At 44.2% G+C, this 24,570-nt stretch overlaps 1 protein-coding gene across 1 annotated transcript in view; it reads right to left on the reverse strand.

The window, feature by feature from the left end:
- Positions 1–443: 443 nt before the first annotated feature.
- Positions 444–24,570, reverse strand: part of CMTM6 (CKLF like MARVEL transmembrane domain containing 6) — a 57,218-nt gene continuing 33,091 nt past the window's right edge. Inside the window, exons 2-4 of the mRNA XM_073630297.1 lie at positions 24,359–24,535; positions 9,337–9,435; positions 444–4,880 (exon numbers count right to left, since the gene is read on the reverse strand). Of these exons, the coding sequence (XP_073486398.1) occupies positions 4,716–4,880; positions 9,337–9,435; positions 24,359–24,535 (441 nt within the window). The 3' untranslated portion in view covers positions 444–4,715. The remainder of the gene's footprint in view (positions 4,881–9,336; positions 9,436–24,358; positions 24,536–24,570) is intronic.

Here is a 24,570-nt window from a genome sequence, read left to right on the forward strand (position 1 = left end):
GGGTTTTTTTTTCTTTACAATTCTGGGAATTCAGCTTATATATAGCATAGCCTTTTTAGGAGAATGGGGGGGGGTTAACCAAGAGTTGTGCAGCTTGCTCTTAATTAACAAAAGGGGTGATCCATTCTGTCGGCTGACCGCTCAGATCCCATAGGACAAGGTAACAAATGGCAGTAATCGGTGACAGTTTTCTCTGGAAAACTGCCATATTGCCTCTGTTAATTAGAGGCAGACCTCCACTAGTTTGTTTCAGGAAAACTGGCGCAGGTGGCACAGATAGACCTGTAACAGGTCTGACTGCTCTGTTGATGTGGCACACACCTCTTCTGACAGAAAGCTTAGTTAAGTCCTCAGTATGTTTGTCCTGAACTCCATCTTTACTAAAATGAGTGAATACTTAAATATACTGATCATTTTCCTTAAAAATAAAACACCAAGACAAGTTTCATCAATTACATTTGAAGGTTTTATTTACACATTTGAGATTAGATAAAGCCATGATTTTAGGACAATGTATAATCACTTAATGATCAGAGAATTATATAAAAAAGAAATATAATACGAGTGGATAGATATACCACATTTAATAGACTGAACACACCATAGTGTACATTTAGAAATTTATAATAAAGTGAACTCATGAGAGTAGAAATATGGAAGATATTATTGCTAGTTAAAGCCAACTTCCCCACTGTCATCCTGATCCAGGCTTCATTATGTATTGTAGGAAGGCAACCCAAAGTGTACTCCTTTAAATACAAATCAGCAATGACAGCTTCTATACATCTAACCTCTCAGGTTCTCTATAATAATATGTTGCCATGCAATGGTGTATAGTAACCCAGAGAAACCAGTCATTTGCCTGCCCATTATATTGCAATCTTCAATATGATTCGTTTCCATGGTTGATAGTACAACACTGTGCTGGAGAAAAAAAAAATAATAATAAAGTACTCTGCAGTTGTGGCATTTTCTTTAGAAACATGTAAGGCACATATGATTGCATCAATTAAACGGTTTCTTGAAAATAGAAAGGTCTAAAAGATCACCACATACATTACATTACCTTTACACCTACCAACTAGTGCAAGTGCCTGCCTGATTGGATAGATTAGTCAGGTCTTCATTTTACAGAGCTTTAAATCTAAAGTTGATTGTACAAAGTTTGTAATGTTTATGGTGACACTACACTAATTTGTACACGGTAAAACCCCAGATTTTTTTTTAATCAAAGATGCCAAATCTGATTCAAATTTGTAGTCTACATATTTTAACAGTGCTTTGGTAGTGTACATATGACAAAAGCGTGTGCTGGTCTGTATTTGTAAAGAGACTTAAATTCTATACCCACTTAAAGTAAGAGCCCTTTCACACTGGGGGGGGGGCGGGCGTCGGCAGTAAACCGCCATTTTAGTGGCGCTATTCGGCCACTAGCGGGGCGGTTTTAACCCCTGCTAGCGGCCGAAAAAGGGTTCAAAGCACCGCTGCGGTGGCGGTTTGGTGGCGCTGCCCATTGTTTTCAATGGCAGGGGTGCTTTAGGAGCAGCGTATACACTGCTTCTACAGCACTGCAAAGATGCGGCTTGCAGGACTTTTTTTACAGTCCTGCAAGCGCACAGCTCCAGTGTGAAAGCACTCAGGTTTTCACACTGGAGAGACAGGAGAGGCGCTATGCAGGCCCTATTTTTAACGCTGTAGCGCCTCAGTGTGAAAGGGGTCTAACTATAAAGTCAGAAAGTTTTTTATGCTCATGCATTCTATGCATGAAGATAAAAAGCCTTCTGTGCAGCGCCCCCCCAGCTCTGTGTCTGAATGGATACACGGAGCAGCAGCTCAGCTCGGGTGCCCCCATAGTAAGCTGCTTACTGTGGGGGCACCCAACAGGAGGGAGGGGCCAGGAGCTCCAGCCAGGGACCCGAGAAGAGGAGGATCTGGGCTGCCCTGTGCAAAACCATTACACAGAACAGGTAAGTAGAACATGTTTGTTATTTTAATAGAAAAAAAAAACAAGACTTTACAATCACTAAGTATGAGATTTTATTTTTCTGTGTCACAGCTAGGGAGATTCACCCTCTCTGTGTCCTGGAGACCACTGCCGCCAAGACAAAACGTAATGGGATAGCCACATTTTTACAGTTGTCACTAAACAGGAAGTCAGGGAAAATCTCCCATCGAGGCCACCTGTTCCACTGGGAATTCTACACAAAAGGACTGACTGCAAAAAAAAAAAAAAAAAAGACCTGTATTTAAACTCCTTCATATTCTGTATAAAAAAAGAATGCCTTTGTAAATTTTAACTTCACAAAATGTCATCCCACTATGGAAAGTAATCTCCAGTGTCTTACATTCTAACAAGGTAATGGCAGCAATAGAAGCAGCTCCTGCATAGTGTGCGCCAATTCCCATAATGTGAAATAAGTGCTTACATTAAGAATATATTCACAAACTTTAGATCTATTGCTAAAATGTTCAGCAGGTGAAAGTCGGCTTCACCTGGATACAAATTAAAAATACAATTTTTAAAAAATTCCAGATAATTTACATTGTTCTAATTGATAATCAGAAACATATAATTAAAAATTAATGGTGGCCATTAAAAAAAACACACACACCTCTGTGCGTATGCATTTAGGGTTCATAGTTCAAACATCTTTTAAAAACACCCACATCACGCTGGATGATTACAACAACAAAAAAATATATAACAAAAAAAGAAAAGGCATAAACAATGTAAAATATGAGGATTATATAGGAGAAATAAGATCTACCTTGTAGTAAAGTCCGCATATGGTGGATCATGGTCTGCTTTAGCTTTGTGTTATGCCCCCAATTATATGAAAGTAAATGAGGCTGGCTGGGCTGTATATTACCTCTTGGCCTGACCTCACACTGCCAAAATCATTATCCAATGCAGGCAAACATTTAGATGAGTACATTTCACATCTAAGCCCCAGTTCACACCGGGTGCGGCTTTGAAGTTGCGCTACTTTACCGTCATTTCAAAGGCGACTACATGTGCGGCTTGCCGACCTCTTTGTAACTTCATGCACAGATGTCAATGCAAGTCACACATGAAATCTCACTAAAATAGTGCAGAAACCTTTTTGAAAGTCTCTGCGACTCAAGATTTGAACGGTTCCATAGCTGTAAATAGGGGGTGACTGATCATGCGACTTTGATTTGTCAAGTTGCAACTGGTGTGAAGGACGGGGGTAAATGTCACTCTGTGGGCTGCCATGGATACACAGTATTTGCTGATCATACAGAGAGGTTAACCTGTAAAAGCCCAGACCCAATTATTAGTATAAATTGAAGCTGAAATATAGGCAAAAATTATTTTCAGCCATTTTCTCAGTAGAAATAAGTTAGGTCTAATGAAGTGTGCCTCATATCTGGCTGCTGCAGTGCTTGTTACATATCATACTTTTAAACAGGCAGCAGTCTCCTTTTGGCACCAATTATCCAGTGCTGAGACTTGTAGTTCCATCTATGAGCTCAGCACCTCCTCCATTTGTAAAAAGCATTGCATTCTTTTCAATGAATTCAAGGCATTCTGTAAATGGAGGAGGGGAAACATGCCATTCATCTGCACCTCCTCCAATCACAGAGCACCTTGCACTCATTGAAAACAATGCAAAGCTTTTTCTATGAATGATCAGTGTACCACAGCCGGAACTAGCGTCCACATTGGATGTTGCCACCAGCGGGAGACTGCAGCTTCAGTAATATATAGCAAATGGTGCAGCAAACTTATTTTACCTTTGCAAATGGATTTTTGGGCACACCTCAGCTTTAGGATCTACGGGTTGGCTTCAGAAATCTATAGAAGATTCCAACAGTGAAATTTCTCTGCAGCTTGTCTCAGTTCATCCATACGATTATCCTCAAAAGTAAAGGGAGAACAAGGTCTGGCCATGTCATATGTGTAGTAGTGAGAATTATGGTGGGGATATCTTGCTACTAAAATATCTGAGAGATACAAAAGTCGTTAACATGATAGAGATATATATATATATATATAGATCTAGATCTAGATCTAGATATATATAACCTGCTATAAGCCATGCGGATCTAACATATCCATTGTGGATGGGGTTGGCTCTTGGCAGCACTAGCTATGATAAGCAAAACATATCAGATAAACTCTGCTTAATAAATTCAGCTTCTGGCCTAAGCTACTGCGATCGTTGCCAGCGATACATTTTACAGAGCTAGACATATCTGTGCATGGAGGAACGATACGGCATTTCTTTTAAACAAATGATTTTTTTTTTTATATTAACTTATTGCGAATAAATATTTTGTTTCACCTACGCTAGTAGAAGCCAGTATATGGCAATATGAAGATGAGGTCCGCTCATGGGAACAAGCAATCTAGGTTGAAAGATAAAATCTATCTCCTTGGTGGAGAAGTCTGCATTCTAAAATCATTAAAAAAAACAAAACAAAAAAAAAACACATGAATTATTTACATAATTATATTGAGCCGCACTTCTCACAAGCTACGACTGCGTTGCCCCTGGGCAAACCTACAATGAAAAAACATCACAGACCGTTCTTATTGAATGTAGATAAATGATTCCTGTAATAGATTTTGTGATATAGGCCATCCTGGAATATCAGCTGTGATGTCACACATTTCATGACTCAAATACAGACAATACAAGTGTGGAGGATAGAAGGGCTGTATAGCTGTAGCAGAATGTACACACAGTTCAGTTTTGTGGGTTTTCTTGGACGGGGTGGTTTAGAGGCTGCCCCTCAGCTCCACCATTTGCATTTGGTGTCTTCTTGGGCTGATCTTTCCTTTGTAAGTAGTCATTTTTCCACATGCTATAGAGTTCTCCTAAAAATGCAAAGGATGCAAAGAACCCAAAAGCCTGAAAGAGAAATCAAAACAAGACAAGACATTAGTAATAATGGTGGCCATAACACACTTCAATAAATGATTTCCTTTCCATAATCAATCTAGAGTTGATAACCCAGGCAATCAATATGCCACAAGTGGGGAAGTGGATTTTAATCAATAATTAAAGTGTAAGCTCACCTTTTCACAAAAAAAAAATAAAAACACCATAATCACCTCCCCCACCTCCTCTGGTCCCCCACTGCACTTACATCCATGGATAAATAGCTTTCACTGCCCACACAACTAGTGCAAGGGTCTGGGGATTTGAAATCTGCGGTCTTATCCTATATCCTTTTCTTATAGATCAAAGCAATTTTGATTCTGCTCCAACCAATCAGAATCGCTCTGATCCGTCCTTAAGGAAAGGAGGGGAAGAAGACCGCAGCTTTCGAACTCCTGGACCCCTAAAGTATTTAGCTCTGTTACAGGAGCTATAGCTATTAAAACACAGCAAAAAAAAGGCAAGTATCACAAAGGCGGCGTAAAATCACCAATTTAAGTGATATTAAAGGCCATGGATTTTTTTTATAATAAACATGTCATACTTACCTGCTCTGTGCAGTGGTTTTGCACAGAGCAGCCCCAATCCTCCTGCTTGGGTCCCAGAGCAAGCAGCTTGCTATGGGGGCGCCCCAACAGACTTGTTCCTGAGCCGCTGCTCTGTGTGTCCATTCGCACACAGAGCCACGGCTTGGCCCCACCCCCTCGCACTACTCATTGGCTCACTGGCTGTGATTGACAGCAGTGGGAACCAATGGCTCTCACTGCTGTCTCAGCCAACGAGGAGGGGGAGTCCCCAGAGAGCCAAAGCTCTTGTGCAAATCGCTGGATCGCGACGGGGCTCAGGTATTAGGGGGGCCACTGCACACAGAAGGTTTTTTACCTTCAAGCATAGTATGCTTGAAGGTAAAAAACTTTCAGCCTTTGGAACCACTTTAACCTCCCAAAGGTCGAAACACTAAAACTAGCAAAGTTTAGCTCCTTCTCCATTCCCTCCAAGGTAAGTCACTAATCCAACCAAACCCACACACATACAATGACTGTTTAATCAACCCCAGGTATGAATAGTGTCCTATCAGAAGGAGGGGACCTCGAAGGAAGCTTTTTTGTATGAAAGGTTGTGTGGCTCAGAGCCAGACAGAAGATATCAATGGATCAAGACAAAAGTGCGGCACAGTGGTGTAGTGGTAGCACTCTCGCCTAGCAGTAAGAAGGGTCACTGGTTCAAATCCCAACCACGACACTACCTGCTTGGAGTTTGCATGTTCTCCCTGTGCCTGCGTGGGTTTCCTCCGGGTACTCCGGTTTCCTCCCACACTCCAAAGACATGCTGGTAGGTTAATTAGATCCTGTCTAAATTGTCCCTAGTATGTATGAATGTGAGTTAGGGACCTTAGATTGTAAGCTCCTTGAGGGTAGGGACTGATGTGAATGTACAATGTATATGTAAAGCGCTGCGTAAATTGACGGCGCTATATAAGTACCTGAAATAAATAAATAAATAAATAAGTTATTTATCCTTGTGGACTGTCTAGTAATTTAGGTGTTCCTGAACTACAAAACTCCCCCCCCCCCCTTCTAGTTCCAATTCACTTGCATATATAGACCAACAAGTCAATGTTACTGCCTTAACTCCCGAATGCCTGCCCACACTCTGGCATAGATTTACTAAAACTGTGCATGGTAGCCAATCAGCTTCTAACTCTAGCTTTCTCGTGTAAGCTTTGACAATAAAACCTGAAAGCCGATTGGTTTCTATGCACAGCTACACAAGATTTTGCACTCTCCAGGTTTAGTAACGTGCACATGGGAGATTTAGTTCTGGATGTGTGTAGGTCAGTAAAAGCCAAATTTCCAGCAGCAACTCAGCAAAAACGTTACCTGCCTGGCCAGGGAGTGAAAAAAAAAAAATCAATTTCCCAATGAGGGGGGAAGGGGGAGGGGGGCGGAGCTGGGACATGCTCTGGGGGAAGGTGAGTGTAATTGACAGTGTAGGAATTGGCTGCAACCCCGGTCATAATTTTTCTTTGCTGTTTGTGGCCTCTTAGGGAGATTCCTGTCCCAGAGACAAAAGTAGAGAGATAAAACTTCCCCCAAAGTGCAGGGAAATTCTCTTTTAAAAAGAAGAATTAAACCCAAAAGCAAACATTATATCGCAGCTTACCAATTCTTAGATGTGGAGGCTGCATTCGTTTTCTTTTTAGGCTTTCTTTTTTTTAGTTTCACCTGTGATCCTGCCAGTAAGTCTGTTGTTCTACAACATAACAAGCTATCCTGCATATGTAGCAGTAAGAGTGCTGAGACAAACCATTTACCACTAACAGGGATGCTTAGATCAGCTTTTATTTATTCTTGTCCAATATTTGTATTGAAGTTTTCAGGAAGAACAGAAAAAAAAAAAAAGGGGGGGGGAACAATGTCAACCATACATTAGGATATAGGAAATAGAGTCGTATCAATGGATACAAACGGCAAAACAATAACAGACATGCGTGAGCAATGTAATCCATTCCAAGGGCTGAATTGTGAGGTTAGGAGGATCGTCTGGTACCCTCGGACACCCCGTCTGGAAACAAGCTGTGTCGTGAGGGGAAAACAATACAGCCAACCTTCAGTCTCCTGTGTAAGTATTTTGTTGATCAGTAAGGAACAAAAGTGATACCGTCAATCAATGGTCCATAAATGGACAAAAAGGTAAACAGGTAGCACAACAGTAACCATGCACATTTAAAGCGGAGTTCCACCCAAAAGTGGAACTTCCGCTTTAAGTACTCCCCGCCCCCTGACATGCCACAATTGGCATGTCATTTTTTTGGGGGGGGGTTGGGCTGGGTACCTGGTTTGGAGTGGGACTTCCTGTTCCACTTCTGACTTCTGACCACCTAGGCGATTTCTAGGCGGCCACTCCCTCCCGGCAATGTTCTGGAACTCGTGACAGGTCCCAGAACATTGCCTGGCCATTGACGGAGCGCAGTGCGGCTCACGCATGTGCAATGTGCGCCTGGCTGTGAAGCCATAAACTGTCACAGTCAGGTGCCCACACTCACAATGTCGGCGCCACGAAGAGGAGGGGGAGAGAACGCAGGCTTCGGGCGGCCACATCGATGGACCATGGGACAGGTGAGTGGCTGTTTATTAAAAGTCAGCAGCTATACTTTTTGCAGCTGCTGACTTAATAAATTCAAAAACCAGTGGAACTCTGCTTTAACACATTGGGCGTTATGCGTAGATGTAGATCTTAGATACATATTAAGTATCTTTAGATAACACCCAAGGCCTGGCCATCCAGAGAATGTAGGGAGTACTTTAGTTACATCAGGCAGTATAATAAACAGGTAGAGCTTACATAATTTAATGAGATAAGTGCTCATGTAGAAGAGTATAATAGTGAATTCTGGGAGGTTGGCTTCCCATAGGGGGGAGCCATGGTATAGAAGGAAGAAAGTAGTGGAGGAAAGCCAAGGGAGTGGTGAGAAAGAAAGAGAAAGAAAAGGAAGACAGGGTGGAAGGAGGGGGGGGAGACAGGGTGGAAGGAGGGGGGGGAGACAGGGTGGAAGGAGGGGGGGGAGACAGGGTGGAAGGAGGGGGGGAGACAGGGTGGAAGGAGGGGGGGAGACAGGGTGGAAGGAGGGGGGGAGACAGGGTGGAAGGAGGGGGGGAAGACAGGGTGGAAGGAGGGGGGGAGACAGGGTGGAAGGAGGGGGGGAAGACAGGGTGGAAGGAGGGGGAAGACAGGGTGGGAGGAGGGGGGACCCCAGGCGTCACTAGATTGAGCCTAGTGGTGCATGTCAATACGCCATAAGGTGATGATAGGGAGTAGTTTTTTATTCATTCATGTAAAACATTTATCCCAAAAGGAAAAAAAAAAAACTGTTGGTGTAACTGCAGTGTGAGCAGGAGTATAGCTTAAATTTGTTAGTGTAGTTAAAACTGCTAGGGGAACATCCTCCTCCCAGGCTTACAATGCTGCTGTCCAAAAGGTGCCCCCTGTGCTCCTTCATCCGGAGTGGGGGCACTCTATTACAGGAGGTGCATTACTGGCCAGATCACCAGGTAAAAATAGAGGGGAAAAAAAGGAAATGGATGCAGCCAGCACATCGAATGATTGGTAAGCTGCAATAGATTACATTTTGGTTTTGGGTTTATTACCAATTTGATCATCATCACCTGAACAGGAAGTCTCCTGCTCACCTCCAATTCTGATGAACTGGAGGTGCTGGGAATGTTTTGCAGTTTCAATCACTTTCTGTAGCAGTAACAATCGTGAATCCCCAGGTGCAATAAAAATCTGATCGAAGTTCTAACCCTTCCAATACAATTCAGATACTTCTATTGAGAAGACAGAGTAGTTGGTACAAGGCACTTGTAGACATTTTCTGGCACACACAGCAGTTGTGAAGTTTAGATAACAGAAGATGACAACTTACCACGGATACTTGCGCAAGTGCTGTCAATTCTATTGTGGCAATAAACACAATGGAGGCAATGAAAAACGATACACCGGTGGCGAATGTGATCCAGAAATCCTGCAAAACAGAAATATTTGTAATTCACCACACAATCCTCTAGATGGAGCTCAATAAACACTAAAACACAGTTATATATTTATTTATACTACGTCACCAAGATTCTGTTGCTGTTCCCTTCAGTTTCGTTTAAAATTGCATCTTCTCCAACTATCTAAAACATGTACTAGTCACCCCCATACTTAAAAAGCCTTCCTTGGACTCCACCAATCTTAACCTATGTCCCATCTCCTTGCTCCTTTTCCTCCAAACTCCTTGAACATCTGGTCTATAACCAAATGAGCGACCACCTCATTAAGAATAATCTTCCCTTCAGTCTGGATTTCGCCCTCAACACTCCACAGAAACTGCTCTCCTAAAACTCACAAACAATTTACTAACAGCAAAAACCAATGGACAATATTCTGTACTCCTACTTCTGGAATTTGATATGGTTGACCACCTGCTCCTCCTCAAAAAAACGTTACTCCTTTGGTCTCCGTGACTGTACTATTCATTGGTTTTCATCCTACTTATCCCACCACACCTTCAGTGTCACTTACAATTCTACTTAAATACGTGCCCCTTCCCCTGACATCTCTGTCAAGATCAATGGCACAGACATCATCCCATCTCCGCATGCCAGGGTGCTAGGTGGATTCTGAACTTTCCTTTCAGCCTTACATCCAATCACTGTTCAAAGCTTGCCACTTCAACCTACCCAACAGCTCCAAAATACATCCTTTTCTGACACCACAAAGCTCCCAAATCAACTCCCTGGTCATCTCCCGCCTCTACTACTACAACTCCCTCCTAATAGCCCCCCCTATTACGTCCATCATGAATCCTGCTGCCAGACTCACCCACCTTACAAACCGCTAAGTGTCTGCTACTCCTCTCTGTCCGTCCCTCCATTGGCTGCCACTCTCCCAACTAATTTAATTCAAAATACTAACAACTTACAAAGTCATCTATAACCTAGCCCCCCACTACATCACTAACCTAGTCTCAAAATACAACCTAATCGTTCTCTTCATTCCTCCCAAGACCTCCTGGTTTCTAGCTCCCTTGTCACCTCCTCCCATGCTCGCCTCCAGGACTTCTCCTGAGCCTCTCCCATCCTATGGAACTCCCTACCCCAATCTGTCTGGCTAGCTCCTACTCTGTCCACTTTTAGGCAATCCCTTTAAACCCTTTTCTTCAGAGAAGCCTATCCTGCCTTCAGCCAACACCTGTACTTCCACTATCTCCATAAGCTCATGCCCCACAGTTATTACCTTTTGTATCATTTCACCTGCCATTTTAGATTGTAAGCTCTAATAAGTCCTCTGACTCCTACTGTACTGATACGCTGCGCAAACTGTTGGCGCTATATAAATCCTGTATAATAATATTGGGAAAATATACACTCACTGGCCACTGTATTAGTTACACCTCAATTGCTTTGTAACACAAAATTGCTAATTAGATAATCACATGGCAGCAACTCAATGCATTTAGGCATCTAGACTTAATAAAGACAATTTGCTTAATCAAACCGAGCATCAGAATGGGAAAGAACAGGGATTAAAGTGACTTGGAACGTGGCGTGGTTGTTGGTGTTAAGCAACTGCTGATCTACCAGGATTTTCACAAACAGCCATCTTTAGGGTTTAGAGAATAGTCCGAAAAAGAGAAAATATCCAGTAAGCAGCAGTTGTGAGAGACACAGGATGCCACTCCTGTCAGCTAAGAACAAGAAACTGAGGCTACAATTCGCACAGAATCACTAAAATTGGACAATAGAAGATTGGAAAAACGTAGCCTGGTCTGATGTACCAATTGTATTGTTGCTGACCATGTCCATCCCTTTATGACTACAGTGTACCCATCTTCTGATGGCTCCTTCCAGCAGGATAATGCAACATGTCACAAAGTTTAAATCATCTCACCACTGTTTTTTTGAACATGACAATGACCTCCACAGTCACCAGATCTCAATCCAATAGAGCACCTTTGGGATGTGGTTGAACGGGAGATTCGCATCATGGATGTGCAGCCAACAAATCTGCTGCAACTGCGTGAGGCTATCATGTCAATTTAGACCAAAATCTCTGAGGAGTGTTTTTAACACCTTGTTGAATCTATGCCAGAAAGAATTAAGGCGGTTCTGAAGGCAAAAGAGGGTCCAACCCAGTACTATAAAGGTGTTACTAATAAAGTGGCTGGTGAATGTAAATTTTATATAAATTATAAAACATCAGTTTAAATTATAATTTTTATTTTATCAGACCACAGCACTTAGTCGCAAAAAAACTTGCTTATATAAAGTAGAAGAAAAGCCAGACTCCAAGGCTAGTTTTATACTACTGTGCTGCGGTTTGGCCGCAGAGTGAATATATCCGTGGTTTTCAGGCACATTACATGCGGTTTTAGCCTCTGTCCATTTGCCAATGTGTTCCATTAGGAATTAATGGCACCCCTAAAGAGCAGAGCATTTGTCTGCGTGTCAGGAACGGGTGCAATTTTGTGCGCACTCCACGGCATGCAGGAATGTGAACCAAGCCTTTGACTGGGGTGCCTTGAGACTGAAAATACTTTTCAGGGGCGCCCCGACCGGAAAAAAGTTGATAAACACTGCCATAGGCTTTTATTTAGGTCGCACTTTTTTCTAAAAGTGCAACAAAAGTCCTGCATGCTGTATCTTTAGTGTGCTTTTAGGAAATGTGTAAAAAATGTACGACCTAATAGAAAGTCGGACTGCAGTTAAAACGCGCAAAAAACTGCAGATACACCCAGTCTGCGGCCAAACTGCAGCGCAGCAGTGTAAAACTGGCCTATTCTTTAAAATAGGATTTTTTATAACAGCTTACCTGTAAAATCCTTTTCTTTCGATGGACATCACGGGACACAGAGCCACACTAATAACTGATGGGTTATGTAGGTACCTTTAGGTATTGGACACTGGTCACACCCTAATCAGGAAGTTCAACCCCCTATATAATCCCTCCCCTTCCAGGGATACCTCAGTTTTGTAGCAAAGCAATATAAGTGTATTAGAAGAGGGGCGGGACCTCTGTGTCCCATGATGTCCATTGAAAGAAAAGGATTTTACAGGTAAGCTGTTATAAAAAATCCTATTTTCTTTCTCGGACATCACGGGACACAGAGCCACAGTAATAACTGATGGGATGTCCCAAAGCAATGCCAACTGAGGGGGGGGGGGGGGGGGGGGAGGAAATCACAACCAAGTAGGGTGCAATCAAACCTGAGGACCTCGTACCGCTGCCTGCAGCACACTACGCCCAAAGGCGATATCCTCATGCCTTCTCACATCCACCTGATAGAATCTGGTGAATGTATGAACTGAAGACCAGGTTGCGGCCTTGCAGATCTGAGCCATAGAGGCCTGGTGATGCACTGCCCAAGAAGCACCAATAGACCTTGTGGAATGTGCCTTGATCTGAAACGGAGGAATCTTCTGTTTCAAACCGTAAGCCTGAATAATCAATTGTCGAATCCATTTAGAAATGGTCGCTTTTGACGCTGCCTGTCCTCTATTGGGACCCTCTGGCAGCACGAACAAAACATCCGTTTTGCGAATTTGAGCAGTTTCTTCTAGATAGGTCTTGACTGCTCTTACTACATCCAAAGAATGTAGTGACCTCTCTTCCGAAGAACAGGGATCTGGAAAAAAGGAAGGCAGAACAATGTCTTGGTTTAGATGAAAATCTGAAACCACCTTCGGTAAAAAAACTAGGATGAGGGCGCAGTACCACTCTATCCTTGCGTATAATCAAATAAGGCTCTTTACAGGAAAGAGCTGCCAATTCTGATACTCTTCTAGCAGAAGAGATAGCTACCAGAAAAAGGAATCTGACGTATTGGTTCAAAAGGCTGTTTCTGTAACACAGACAGGACCAATTTCAAGTCCCAGGGGTTTAGGGGCACCTTAACCGGAGGATTAAGACACATCACCCCCTGTTTCGGACCAAAGAATGCGAAGCAAGTGGCCGTTAAAACAATACTGATAAAGCCGAGACCTGGCCCTTGATGGTACTCAAGGCCAGCTTCATCTCTAATCCTAATTGTAGAAAATCAAAAATTCTACCTATGACATATTTTCTGGGATGCCAACCCCTGGATTCACACCAGGATACATAAGCTTTCCAGACTCTATGATAAATCATTCTGGAAGCTGGCTTCCTTGCATTGATCAAGGTAGATATGACAGGACCTGAAAGCCCACGACTCTTCAGAACGTGGGTCTCAATAGCCAAACCGTCAAATTTAGCGTTTGTAAGGCAGGATGGAACACTGGACCTTGAGATAACAGGTCTGGGCGTACCGTTAGGGTCTGCGGGGAACCCACCGCCATCCTTACCATTTCTGCATACCAAGTCCTTCTGGGCCAAGCGGGGGCCACCAGAAGTACCGACTTCCTTTCCTGCCTGATCCTGCGAAGTAGTCGTGGCAGTAGCAAAATAGGCGGGAATGCATAAATCAGTGAGAACCGATGCCACGGAATCACCAACGCATCCGTCCCGCATGCAAGAGGATCCCTCGTCCTTGCCACAAATCTGTTTGTTGAATCGGGATGCAAAGAGATCTACATCTGGGACCCCCCCATCTTTGGCATATGGCCAAAAAGACGTCGGGATGCAGAGACCATTCCTCTGGGAGTAACTGCTGGCGACTTAGATAGTCCGCCTGCCAGTTCTCTATCCCTGGAATGAAAACTGCCGATATGCATGGCACATGCATCTCTGCCCAGACTAAGATCTGGTTCACCTCCTTTTGAGCAGCTCGGCTCCGGGTGCCTCCCTGATGATTAACATAAGCCACTGCTGTGGCATTGTCGGACTGGATCCTGACCGGGCAACCCTGTAGCCTGATAGTTCAGGCTCTTAGGGCTAGGTATACTGCCCGGATCTCCAGAATGTTGATGGGTAAGGTCCTCTCAGGTCTTGGACCATAGCCCCTGGATCGCAGACTGTTCCAGCACTGCTCCCCAACCTGACAGACTGGCATCTGTTGTTACCACCGTCCAGGTAACTGGTAGAAAGGATTTCCCCTTCTGCAGGTTTTCGGGTATGAGCCACCAATTGAGGCTCTGACGCACCGCATGTGACAGGTGCATCAGAAAGTCTAATGCCTGAACCTTAATGTTCCAGGCCGACAGAATACTGTGTTGCAGTAGTCTTGAATGGAACTGAGCATAGGGAACTGCTTCGAATGAAGACACCATCTTTCCCAGCAGCCTCATACAAAAGGCGGACAGAAGGACCCTTCTTGGTCCTGACTGTCAGAATCAGCTCCCTTAAAGCAGTGATCTTTGCCTGGGGAAGAAATACCTTCTCCTGGCTTGTATCTATGATCAGACCCAAATACTCCAGTCTTCTTACTGGTTTTAGGAAAGATTTTTCTAGGTTGAGGATCCAACCTAGATGTTCCAGATACTTGACCGTGGTTCTCAAGTTCCCGTTCAAGGAAGCCACCGACCAAAAATTCTCCTCCCTGCAGGATGGAGACTACTGTCCGAATTGATTCCATGCGGAAGGATTGAATCCTTAGGAATCGATTCAGATCCCTTAAATCCAGAATGGGTCTGACAACCCCATTTGGTTTTTGGACCGTAAAAAGGTTGGAATAGAAGCCCAATCCTTGATCCTTTGTGGGAACCACCATAATGACCTTTTGCGACAAAAGTCGCTCTAACACTAGAAGGAGCGACTGCTTCTTCTCTGGGTCTCTGGGAACACTTGATCTGAGGAAACGAGGAGAGAGAAATTCTTGGAACTCCAGCTTGTACCCTAAGGTTACCGTGGAGATTACCCATCTGTCCTGGAAGTCCTCCTGCCAGAGCTTTGAGAACTGTAGCAGTCTTCCCCCCACTCGAGCGAACGGGGGCGCCTCTTCATGAAGAGGTCTTAGTGTTTTGTCTAGAAGACTTCTTCCCCCAGGACTTCTTTTGTTCATGGGGTTGACTCTTGTTTCTTGCCCCAGACGGAGGAGGCCGTTGGGACTGCCTGGAGGCTGAAGCCCCTGGCGCTGGGGAAAGAGTCCGTTTGAAAGAGACGCTTTCAAACTCTAGACGCTTACTCTTCTTCTTAACAGGTAAGAGTGCTTTTCCCACAAGAGATTCTCTTGATATAGTTATCCAAGTCTTCTCCAAACAACTTTGCACCACGAAAAGGGAACCCAGCCAAGAGCTTCTTACATGGTGCTTCGGCTGACCAATTTTTCAACCATAAGATTCTACGCATATGCACCAACCCAAGTGAAAGGCGAGAGGTTTGCATGATAAAATCTCTGATGGCGTCAACCACATAACATAAGGCCGCTGGAAGGTTAGCAAACCCCTGGGCCTGTTGTTCAGGTAATACTTTGATGACCTGCTTAACATGGTCTCTTAAGTATTGACAGACTCCAATCGCTGCTACTGCAGGTTGGGCCACTGATCCTGCCAAGGAAAAAACATCCTTTAATAAGGATTCCATCTTTTTATCCACAGGATCCCTGAGCATCTGAGCGTTGTCTACAGGACAAGTCAGACTATATATAGGATAATGCCTGTGTCCCACCTTACATGCGACTGTCAGCTCTGTGTCCCTCCAAGGCTCAGAGCACCTGTAGAGTGTGCTTTAAGTAGCCATGCTTCTGGCACTGTGGGCGTCTAAACACGCTGACGCTGTGCTGACGGCACGCCCCCCCCTCGCTCGTCTTTTTCGAAAATGAGCGCCTCCTGCGCCTCCTGCGCGAGCCTGACCCTTCCGGAATTATCATGGAGGAAGGCTGGGGGTGGAGGAGGAAGGGGAGAGGTCGGCAGGGATGGGGGCCTGCATACCTGCAATGGCGGCCTGGTGGTGGTGACGGCGACAGCGGCGGTGACAGTGCGGTGTAACAAACTGCCTTACAGCCCACTTGCAGCCTCCCCTAAGCCCGGGGGGAACATCCCTGAGGAGAAATCCCCCATCCCATCCTACCTGGAGCTGGTCGGAAGAGCTGTGTAGCGTGGAACGCTGAGACAGAAAACGGCATGAGAAGGTATGTGCTCTTGGCAGCCCCCGGTGGTCACAATAGGCATAGCATGCATTTACCTTAAAGGAGAAAACCTACTAGAATTCAAAATTCTGTGGAATCTCCTCTTACCTTATCCAGCCGCAGGGTGCTGTATACACAGACCCAATCTTCACCTCTCACGGTGGGCGCCGTATGAAAAAAACGTCAGAGACTGGGGCCCCCTACGAATAGGGGGATCCTGCAGTTCTGGCCCTGTAAAGCACCCAGCCAGAAATTAGGAGGTTTAAAGCCATTTTCTGATCTGCGGGGTCCAGCTCTCTAAAAAGAGAAGCGTTACAGGTAAAACCTCGTTTCTTCGGACACGAGACCCGGGTACCATCCAATTCGGCCATGAAAGGACACTTTGAAAGGATCCGGTTCGCCTGGCTTGCCCCAGTATAGGATATCAGGATATTCCCTTTGGAGCTTTAGCACAGGACATCTTTACAAGTCCAACACCTAAGACACTGGTGTAAAAACTGAGGTATCCCTGGAAGGAGAGGGATTATATAGGGGGTTGAACTTCCCGATTAGGGTGTGACCAGTGTCCAATACCTAAAGGTACCTACATAACCCATCAGTTATTACTGTGGCTCTGTGTCCCGTGATGTCCGAGAAAGAAAATGTTTCCTCCACCCTCCTCCTACCTATCCTGTATACATGTGTACTTGTTGCCCATTTTAACCAGTTGCCGACCGCCGCACGACGATGTACGTCGACAGAGCGGCACGGGCAGGCAAAAGGACTTACATGTACATCCTTGCCTGCCCGCGGGTGGGGGGTCCGATCGGACCCCCCCCGGTGCCTGCGGCGGTCGGCAAATCTCCCCTGGCGATCGGTGGTGAGGGGGAGGCCATCCATTCGTGGCCCCACCCCTCGCGATCGCTCTCAGCCAATGGGATCATTTCCCTGCCTCTGTATTGTACACAGAGGCAGAGGAAATTATGTCATCTCTCCTCGGCTCGGTATTTTCCGTTCCGGGCCGAGGAGAGAAGACTGTAATGTGAGTGCACCAAACACACACACACAGTAGAACATGCCAGGCACACAAAACACCCCGATCCCCCCCCCCCCCCCCCCCCGATCGCCCCCCAATCACCCCCCACCTGTCACAAACTGACACCAAGCAGGTTTTTTTTTTTTTTTTTTTGATTACTGTATTGGTGTCAGTTTGTGACAGTTAGTGTGTTAGGGCAGTGAGTGTTAGGCCCCCTTTAGGTCTAGGATACCCCCCTAACCCCCACTAATAAAGTTTTAACCCCTTGATCACCCCCCGTCACCAGTGTAGCTAAGCGATCATTTTTCTGATCGCTGTATTAGTGTCGCTGGTGACGCTAGTTAGGGACGTAAATATTTAGGTTCGAAGTCAGCGTTTTATAGCGACAGGGACCCCCATATACTACCTAATAAATGTTTTAACCCCTTGATTGCCCCCTAGTTAACCCTTTCACCACTGATCACCGTATAACCGTTACGGGTGACGCTGGTTAGTTCGTTTATTTTTTATAGTGTTAGGGCACCCGCCGTTTATTACCGAATAAAGGTTTAGCCCCCTGATCGCCCGGCGGTGATATGCGTCGCCCCAGGCAGCGTCAGATTAGCGCCAGTACCGCTAACACCCACGCACGCAGCATACGCCTCCCTTAGTGGTATAGTATCTGAACGGATCAATATCTGATCCGATCAGATCTATACTAGCGTCCCCAGCAGTTTAGGGTTCCCAAAAACGCAGTGTTAGCGGGATCAGCCCAGATACCTGCTAGCACCTGCGTTTTACCCCTCCGCCCGGCCCAGCCCAGCCCACCCAAGTGCAGTATCGATCGATCACTGTCACTTACAAAACACTAAACACATAACTGCAGTGTTCACAGAGTCAGGCCTGATCCCTGCGATCGCTAACAGTTTTTTTGGTAGCGTTTTGGTGAACTGGCAAGCACCAGCCCCAGGCAGCGTCAGGTTAGTGCCAGTAGCGCTAACACCCACGCACGCACACCTCCCTTAGTGGTATAGTATCTGAACTGATCAATATCTGATCCGATCAGATCTATACTGGCGTCCCCAGCAGTTTAGGGTTCCCAAAAACGCAGTGTTAGTGGGATCAGCCCCGATACCTGCTAGCACCTGCGTTTTGCCCCTCCACCCGGCCCAGCCCACCCAAGTGCAGTATCGATCGATCACTGTCACTTACAAAACACTAAACGCATAACTGCAGCGTTCGCAGAGTCAGGCCTGATCCCTGCGATCGTTAACAGTTTTTTTGGTAGCGTTTTGGTGAACTGGCAAGCGCCAGCGGCCTAGTACACCCCGGTCGTAGTCAAACCAGCACTGCAGTAACACTTGGTGACGTGGCGAGTCCCATAAGTGCAGTTCAAGCTGGTGAGGTGGCAAGCACAAATAGTGTCCCGCTGCCACCAAAAAGGAAGACAAACACAGGCCCGTCGTGCCCATAGTGCCCTTCCTGCTGCATTCGCCAATCCTAATTGGGAACCCACCACTTCTGCAGCGCCCGTACTTCCCCCATTCACATCCCCAACCAAATGCAGTCGGCTGCATGAGAGGCATTTTTATGTCCTCCCGAGTACCCCTACCCAACGAACCCCCCCAAAAAAAGATGTCGTGTCTGCAGCAAGCGCGGATATAGGCGTGACACCCGCTATTATTGTCCCTCCTGTCCTGACAATCCTGGTCTTTGCATTGGTGAATGTTTTGAACGCTACCATTCACTAGTTGAGTTTTAGCGTAGGGTACAGCATTGCACAGACTAGGCACACTTTCACAGGGTCTCCCAAGATGCCATCGCATTTTGAGAGACCCGAACCTGGAACCGGTTACAGTTATAAAAGTTACAGTTACAAAAAAAGTGTAAAAAAAAAAAAAAAAAAAAAAAAACACAAACAAAAATATAAAATAAAAAATAATAGTTGTCGTTTTATTGTTCTCTCTCTATTGTTCTGCTCTTTTTTACTGTATTCTATTCTGCAATGTTTTATTGTTATTATGTTTTATCATGTTTGCTTTTCAGGTATGCAATTTTTTATACTTTTACCGTTTACTGTGCTTTATTGTTAACCATTTTTTTGTCTTCAGGTACACCATTCACGACTTTGAGTGGTTATACCAGAATGATGCTTGCAGGTTTAGGTATCATCTTGGTATCATTCTTTTCAGCCAGCGGTCGGCTTTCATGTAAAAGCAATCCTAGCAGCTAATTAGCCTCTAGACTGCTTTTACAAGCAGTGGGAGAGAATGCCCCCTCCCCCCCACCGTCTTCCGTGTTTTTCTCTGGCTCTCCTGTCTCAACAGGGAACCTGAGAATGCAGCCGGTGATTCAGCCAGCTGACCATAGAGCTGATCAGAGACCAGAGTGGCTCCAAACATCTCTATGGCCTAAGAAACCGGAAGCTACGAGCATTTTATGACTTAGATTTCGCCGGATGTAAATAGCGCCATTGGGAAATTGGGGAAGCATTTTATCACACCGATCTTGGTGTGGTCAGATGCTTTGAGGGCAGAAGAGAAATCTAGGGTCTAATAGACCCCAATTTTTTCAAAAAAGAGTACCTGTCACTACCTATTGCTATCACAGGGGATATTTACATTCCTTGAGATAAAAATAAAAATGATTAAAAAAAAAAAAAAAAAAAAAAAAAATGAAAGGAACAGTTTTAAGATAAGATAAAAAAGCAAAAAAATAATAAAGAAAAAAAAAAAAAAAAAAAAAAAAAAAAAAGCACCCCTGTCCCCCCTGCTCTCGCGCTAAGGCGAACGCAAGCGTCGGTCTGGCGTCAAATGTAAACAGCAATTGCACCATGCATGTGAGGTATCACCGCGACGGTCAGATCGAGGGCAGTAATTTTAGCAGTAGACCTCCTCTGTAAATCTAAAGTGGTAACCTGTAAAGGCTTTTAAAGGCTTTTAAAAATGTATTTATTTTGTTGCCACTGCACGTTTGTGCACAATTGTAAAGCATGTCATGTTTGGTATCCATTTACTCGGCCTAAGATCATCTTTTTTATTTCATCAAACATTTGGGCAATATAGTGTGTTTTAGTGCATTAAAATGTAAAAAAGTGTGTTTTTTCCCCAAAAAATGCGTTTGAAAAATCGCTGCGCAAATACTGTGTGAAAAAAAAAAAAAATGAAACGCCCACCATTTTAATCTGTAGGGCATTTGCTTTAAAAAAAATATATAATGTTTGGGGGTTCAAAGTAATTTTCTTGCAAAAAAAAATAATTTTTTCATGTAATCAAAAAGTGTCAGAAAGGGCTTTGTCTTCAAGTGGTTAGAAGAGTGGGTGATGTGTGACATAAGCTTCTAAATGTTGTGCATAAAATGCCAGGACAGTTCAAACCCCCCCCAAATGACCCCATTTTGGAAAGTAGACACCCCAAGCTATTTGCTGAGAGGCATGTCGAGTCCATGGAATATTTTATATTGTGACACAAGTTGCGGGAAAGAGACAAATTTTTTTTTTTTTTTTTTGCACAAAGTTGTCACTAAATGATATATTGCTCAAACATGCCATGGGAATATGTGAAATTACACCCCAAAATACATTCTGTTGCTTCTCCTGAGTACGGGGATACCACATGTGAGAGACTTTTTGGGAGCCTAGCCGCGTATGGGACCCCGAAAACCAAGCACCGCCTTCAGGCTTTCTAAGGGCGTAAATTTTTGATTTCACTCTTCACTGCCTATCACAGTCTCGGAGACCATGGAATGCCCAGGTGGCACAAAACCCCCCCAAATGACCCCATTTTGGAAAGTAGACACCCCAAGCTATTTGCTGAGAGGTATAGTGAGTATTTTGCAGACCTCACTTTTTGTCACAAAGATTTGAAAATTAAAAAAAGAAAAAAAAAATTTTTTTTTTTGTCTTTCTTCATTTTCAAAAACAAATGAGAGCTGCAAAATACTCACCATGCCTCTCAGCAAATAGCTTGGGGTGTCTACTTTCCAAAATGGGGTCATTTGGGGGGGGGGGGGGGTTTGTGCCACCTGGGCATTCCATGACCTCCGAAACTGTGATAGGCAGTGAAGAGTGAAATCAAAAATGTACACCCTTAGAAATCCTGAAGGCGGTGATTGGTTTTCGGGGCCCCGTACGCGGCTAGGCTCCTAAAAAGTCCCACACATGTGGTATCCCCGTACTCAAGAGAAGCAGCAGAATGTATTTTGGGGTGCAATTCCACATATGCCCATGGCCTGTGTGAGCAATATATCATTTAGTGACAACTTTGTGCAAAAAAATAAATAAATAAATAGTCACTTTCCCGCAACTTGTGTCAAAATATAAAATATTCCATGGACTCAACATGCCTCTCAGCAAATAGCTTGGGGTGTCTACTTTCCAAAATGGGGTCATTTGGGGGGGGGGTTTGTGCCATCTGGGCATTTTATGGCCTTCAAAAAACTGTGATAGGTAGTGAGGAGTAAAATCCAAAATGTACGCCCTTAGAAATCCTGAAGGCAGTGATTGGTTTTCGGGGCCCCGTATGCGGCTAGGCTCCCAAAAAGTCCCACACATGTGGTATCCCCGTACTCAGGAGAAGCAGTTAAATGTATTTTGGGGTGCAATTCCACATATGCCCATGGCCTGTGTGAGCAATATATCATTTAGTGACAACTTTTTGTAATTTTTTTTTTTTGTCATTATTCAATCACTTGGGACAAAAAAAATGAATATTCAATGGGCTCAACATGCCTCTCAGCAATTTCCTTGGGGTGTCTACTTTCCAAAATGGGGTCATTTGTGGGGGTTTTGTACTGCCCTGCCATTTTAGCACCTCAAGAAACGACATAGGCAGTCATAAACTAAAGGCTGTGTAAATTCCAGAAAATGTACCCTAGTTTGTAGGCGCTATAACTTTTGCGCAAACCAATAAATATACGCTTATTGACATTTTTTTTACCAAAGACATGTGGCCAAATACATTTTGGCCTAAATGTATGACTAAAATTGAGTTTATTGGATTTTTTTTAGAACAAAAAGTAGAAAATATCATTTTTTTTCAAAATTTTCGGTCTTTTTCCGTGTATAGCGCAAAAAATAAAAACGGCAGAGGTGATCAAATACCATCAAAAGAAAGCTCTATTTGTGGGAAGAAAAGGACGCAAATTTAGTTTGGGTACAGCATTGCATGACCGCGCAATTAGCAGTTAAAGCGACGCAGTGCCAAATTGGAAAAAGTGCTCTGGTCAGGAAGGGGGTAAATCCTTCCGGGGCTGAAGTGGTTAAATCCACTCTGGTCACATGAGCTGCAGTTCCAGCTCCCCTGTGTCAGCGAGTAGCAACTGCAAGCGAGAGGAGAGACCCCCGACGTCGGCTGGGTCATAGCAGCCTATGGGTGACGTCACGCCTGCAGGAATTCACAGCCGTTGTTGAGCTCTCACTTACACAAGGGAGCCGGATCACATGACTCAACCGGAGAGGATTCAAAATAAGCAAGTACACATATCTTTTATACAGGGTAGGATAGGTAGGAGGAGAGGGTAGGAACATTTTTATGAACGGTTAGACTTTTCTTCCACTCTAAGTGAGATGTTGCAGATTTCCATCACTGATTTTGTGATGGCATTAGGTATGGTATATTTTTGATGACTCTTCCGTACAGATCAGATTTGTGCAAGCAACAATGCAAAGTGGACCATATCTACTCCTGTAACAGACAGCTAAACCTTCTTGCATGTCCTCTGAATCAATTTGGGGATTTGGCTTTGCATACTTGACCAGTCTACATAAATAAAGTCACCGAGCTGGAAATGTAAGATCTCAGCTCATAGGATGCTCATATACTGACACAACAAATTCCATGTTTGCTGGAAAACTGTTACTAAAGGAAATAGATTTTCTTTCAGCCTGAAGTTCAGCTTTAACAAATGGAAATATATGGCAACTGCTGAAGCCAAACAAGATCTGTAATACCCAGAAACATCTGAGAGATATGCATGAAGACTGATCAGGTATGTAAATCAAACTAGCAAGTGGAAGCGACCATCAATGGACCAAAACAAATATGCAAATCAGGTGTTCAGACATCACTGCAGGTCTGTTTTATATCAGGGACTCAAAGGACTAAACCCAAAGACAGCCAGCTAAATATAATTATGGATGGAATCCTAGATTACAGATGTATTTTAAAGAGGACCTAAACACTAAAAACTGTGCCAAATAAAGACAAACAGTGGGCAAAAGTCTAGTCACCAGTAAAGGCCGTAAACTGCCCAAAGCTTATTTGTCGCCCCATTGCTGACTTACCATGCCTTGTTCTGCATTGTGTCTATGTGTAGACAGCCATCTTGGTAGGGGAGCAGGACTTTGCTTCCTCATATCAGAGCTGCCCATTGATGACTAACCAGGTAATATTCAAAAAGCAGCAAGAGATGTTCGGAAAAGTAATTCACAGAATAAATCCTTCCACTGTAGGTCCTCTCATACAGATTTCTCTTCAGCAAGGAGAACAAAGAGCTGTATGGAGCTGACCTCCCCAAATCTCACGTGACAAGAAACAGTACAATATAGCACATATTACAGCTATACAGTACCGCTATGAAGGTCGGGGCACAGACATTGCTATTTTTCTGAAGGAAATTAAGACAAATGCTAAAGTACCATTTAGGCACATTTAACAATTCTTGATGTTTTCTTTAAGATAGCAAATCTTCACTTTCAGAGTTCAGGTCCATGTTCAGATTCAGAGGCAAACCACAATTAATTTGTGGACCACCTGAAAAATGATTCCTGGCTGCAGTGCGCGTTACTTTACTAAAACTGTACAGTAGGATGCTGAGCGACCCACAGTGCTCCCACTAACCTATGAATACTCAAGACATGCTTGTATAGCCAAGCTGGTCCAAATAATACAGTTAGGTTATATTCCTGTTACTAGTAGCCATACTTACAACTTTCTTGAAGCTTGGAATGTTGATTTTCTTTTGCAGAGGTGTGATGTAAACCACCAACATGAGGAGGCTGATTAAAAATGCACTACAGCTGACAAACTCAAAGATATATAATCCAGAGCATGTTTCGCACTGAGTGATGACCTCTTCACATATAAATGCCACCAAGGACAACAGCTGTAAAAGACAGACATACATTGTGTCAGTAATGA

The sequence above is a fragment of the Aquarana catesbeiana genome, linkage group LG05 (assembly GCF_042186555.1).
Source record: "Aquarana catesbeiana isolate 2022-GZ linkage group LG05, ASM4218655v1, whole genome shotgun sequence".
Taxonomy (NCBI): Eukaryota; Metazoa; Chordata; class Amphibia; order Anura; family Ranidae; genus Aquarana; species Aquarana catesbeiana.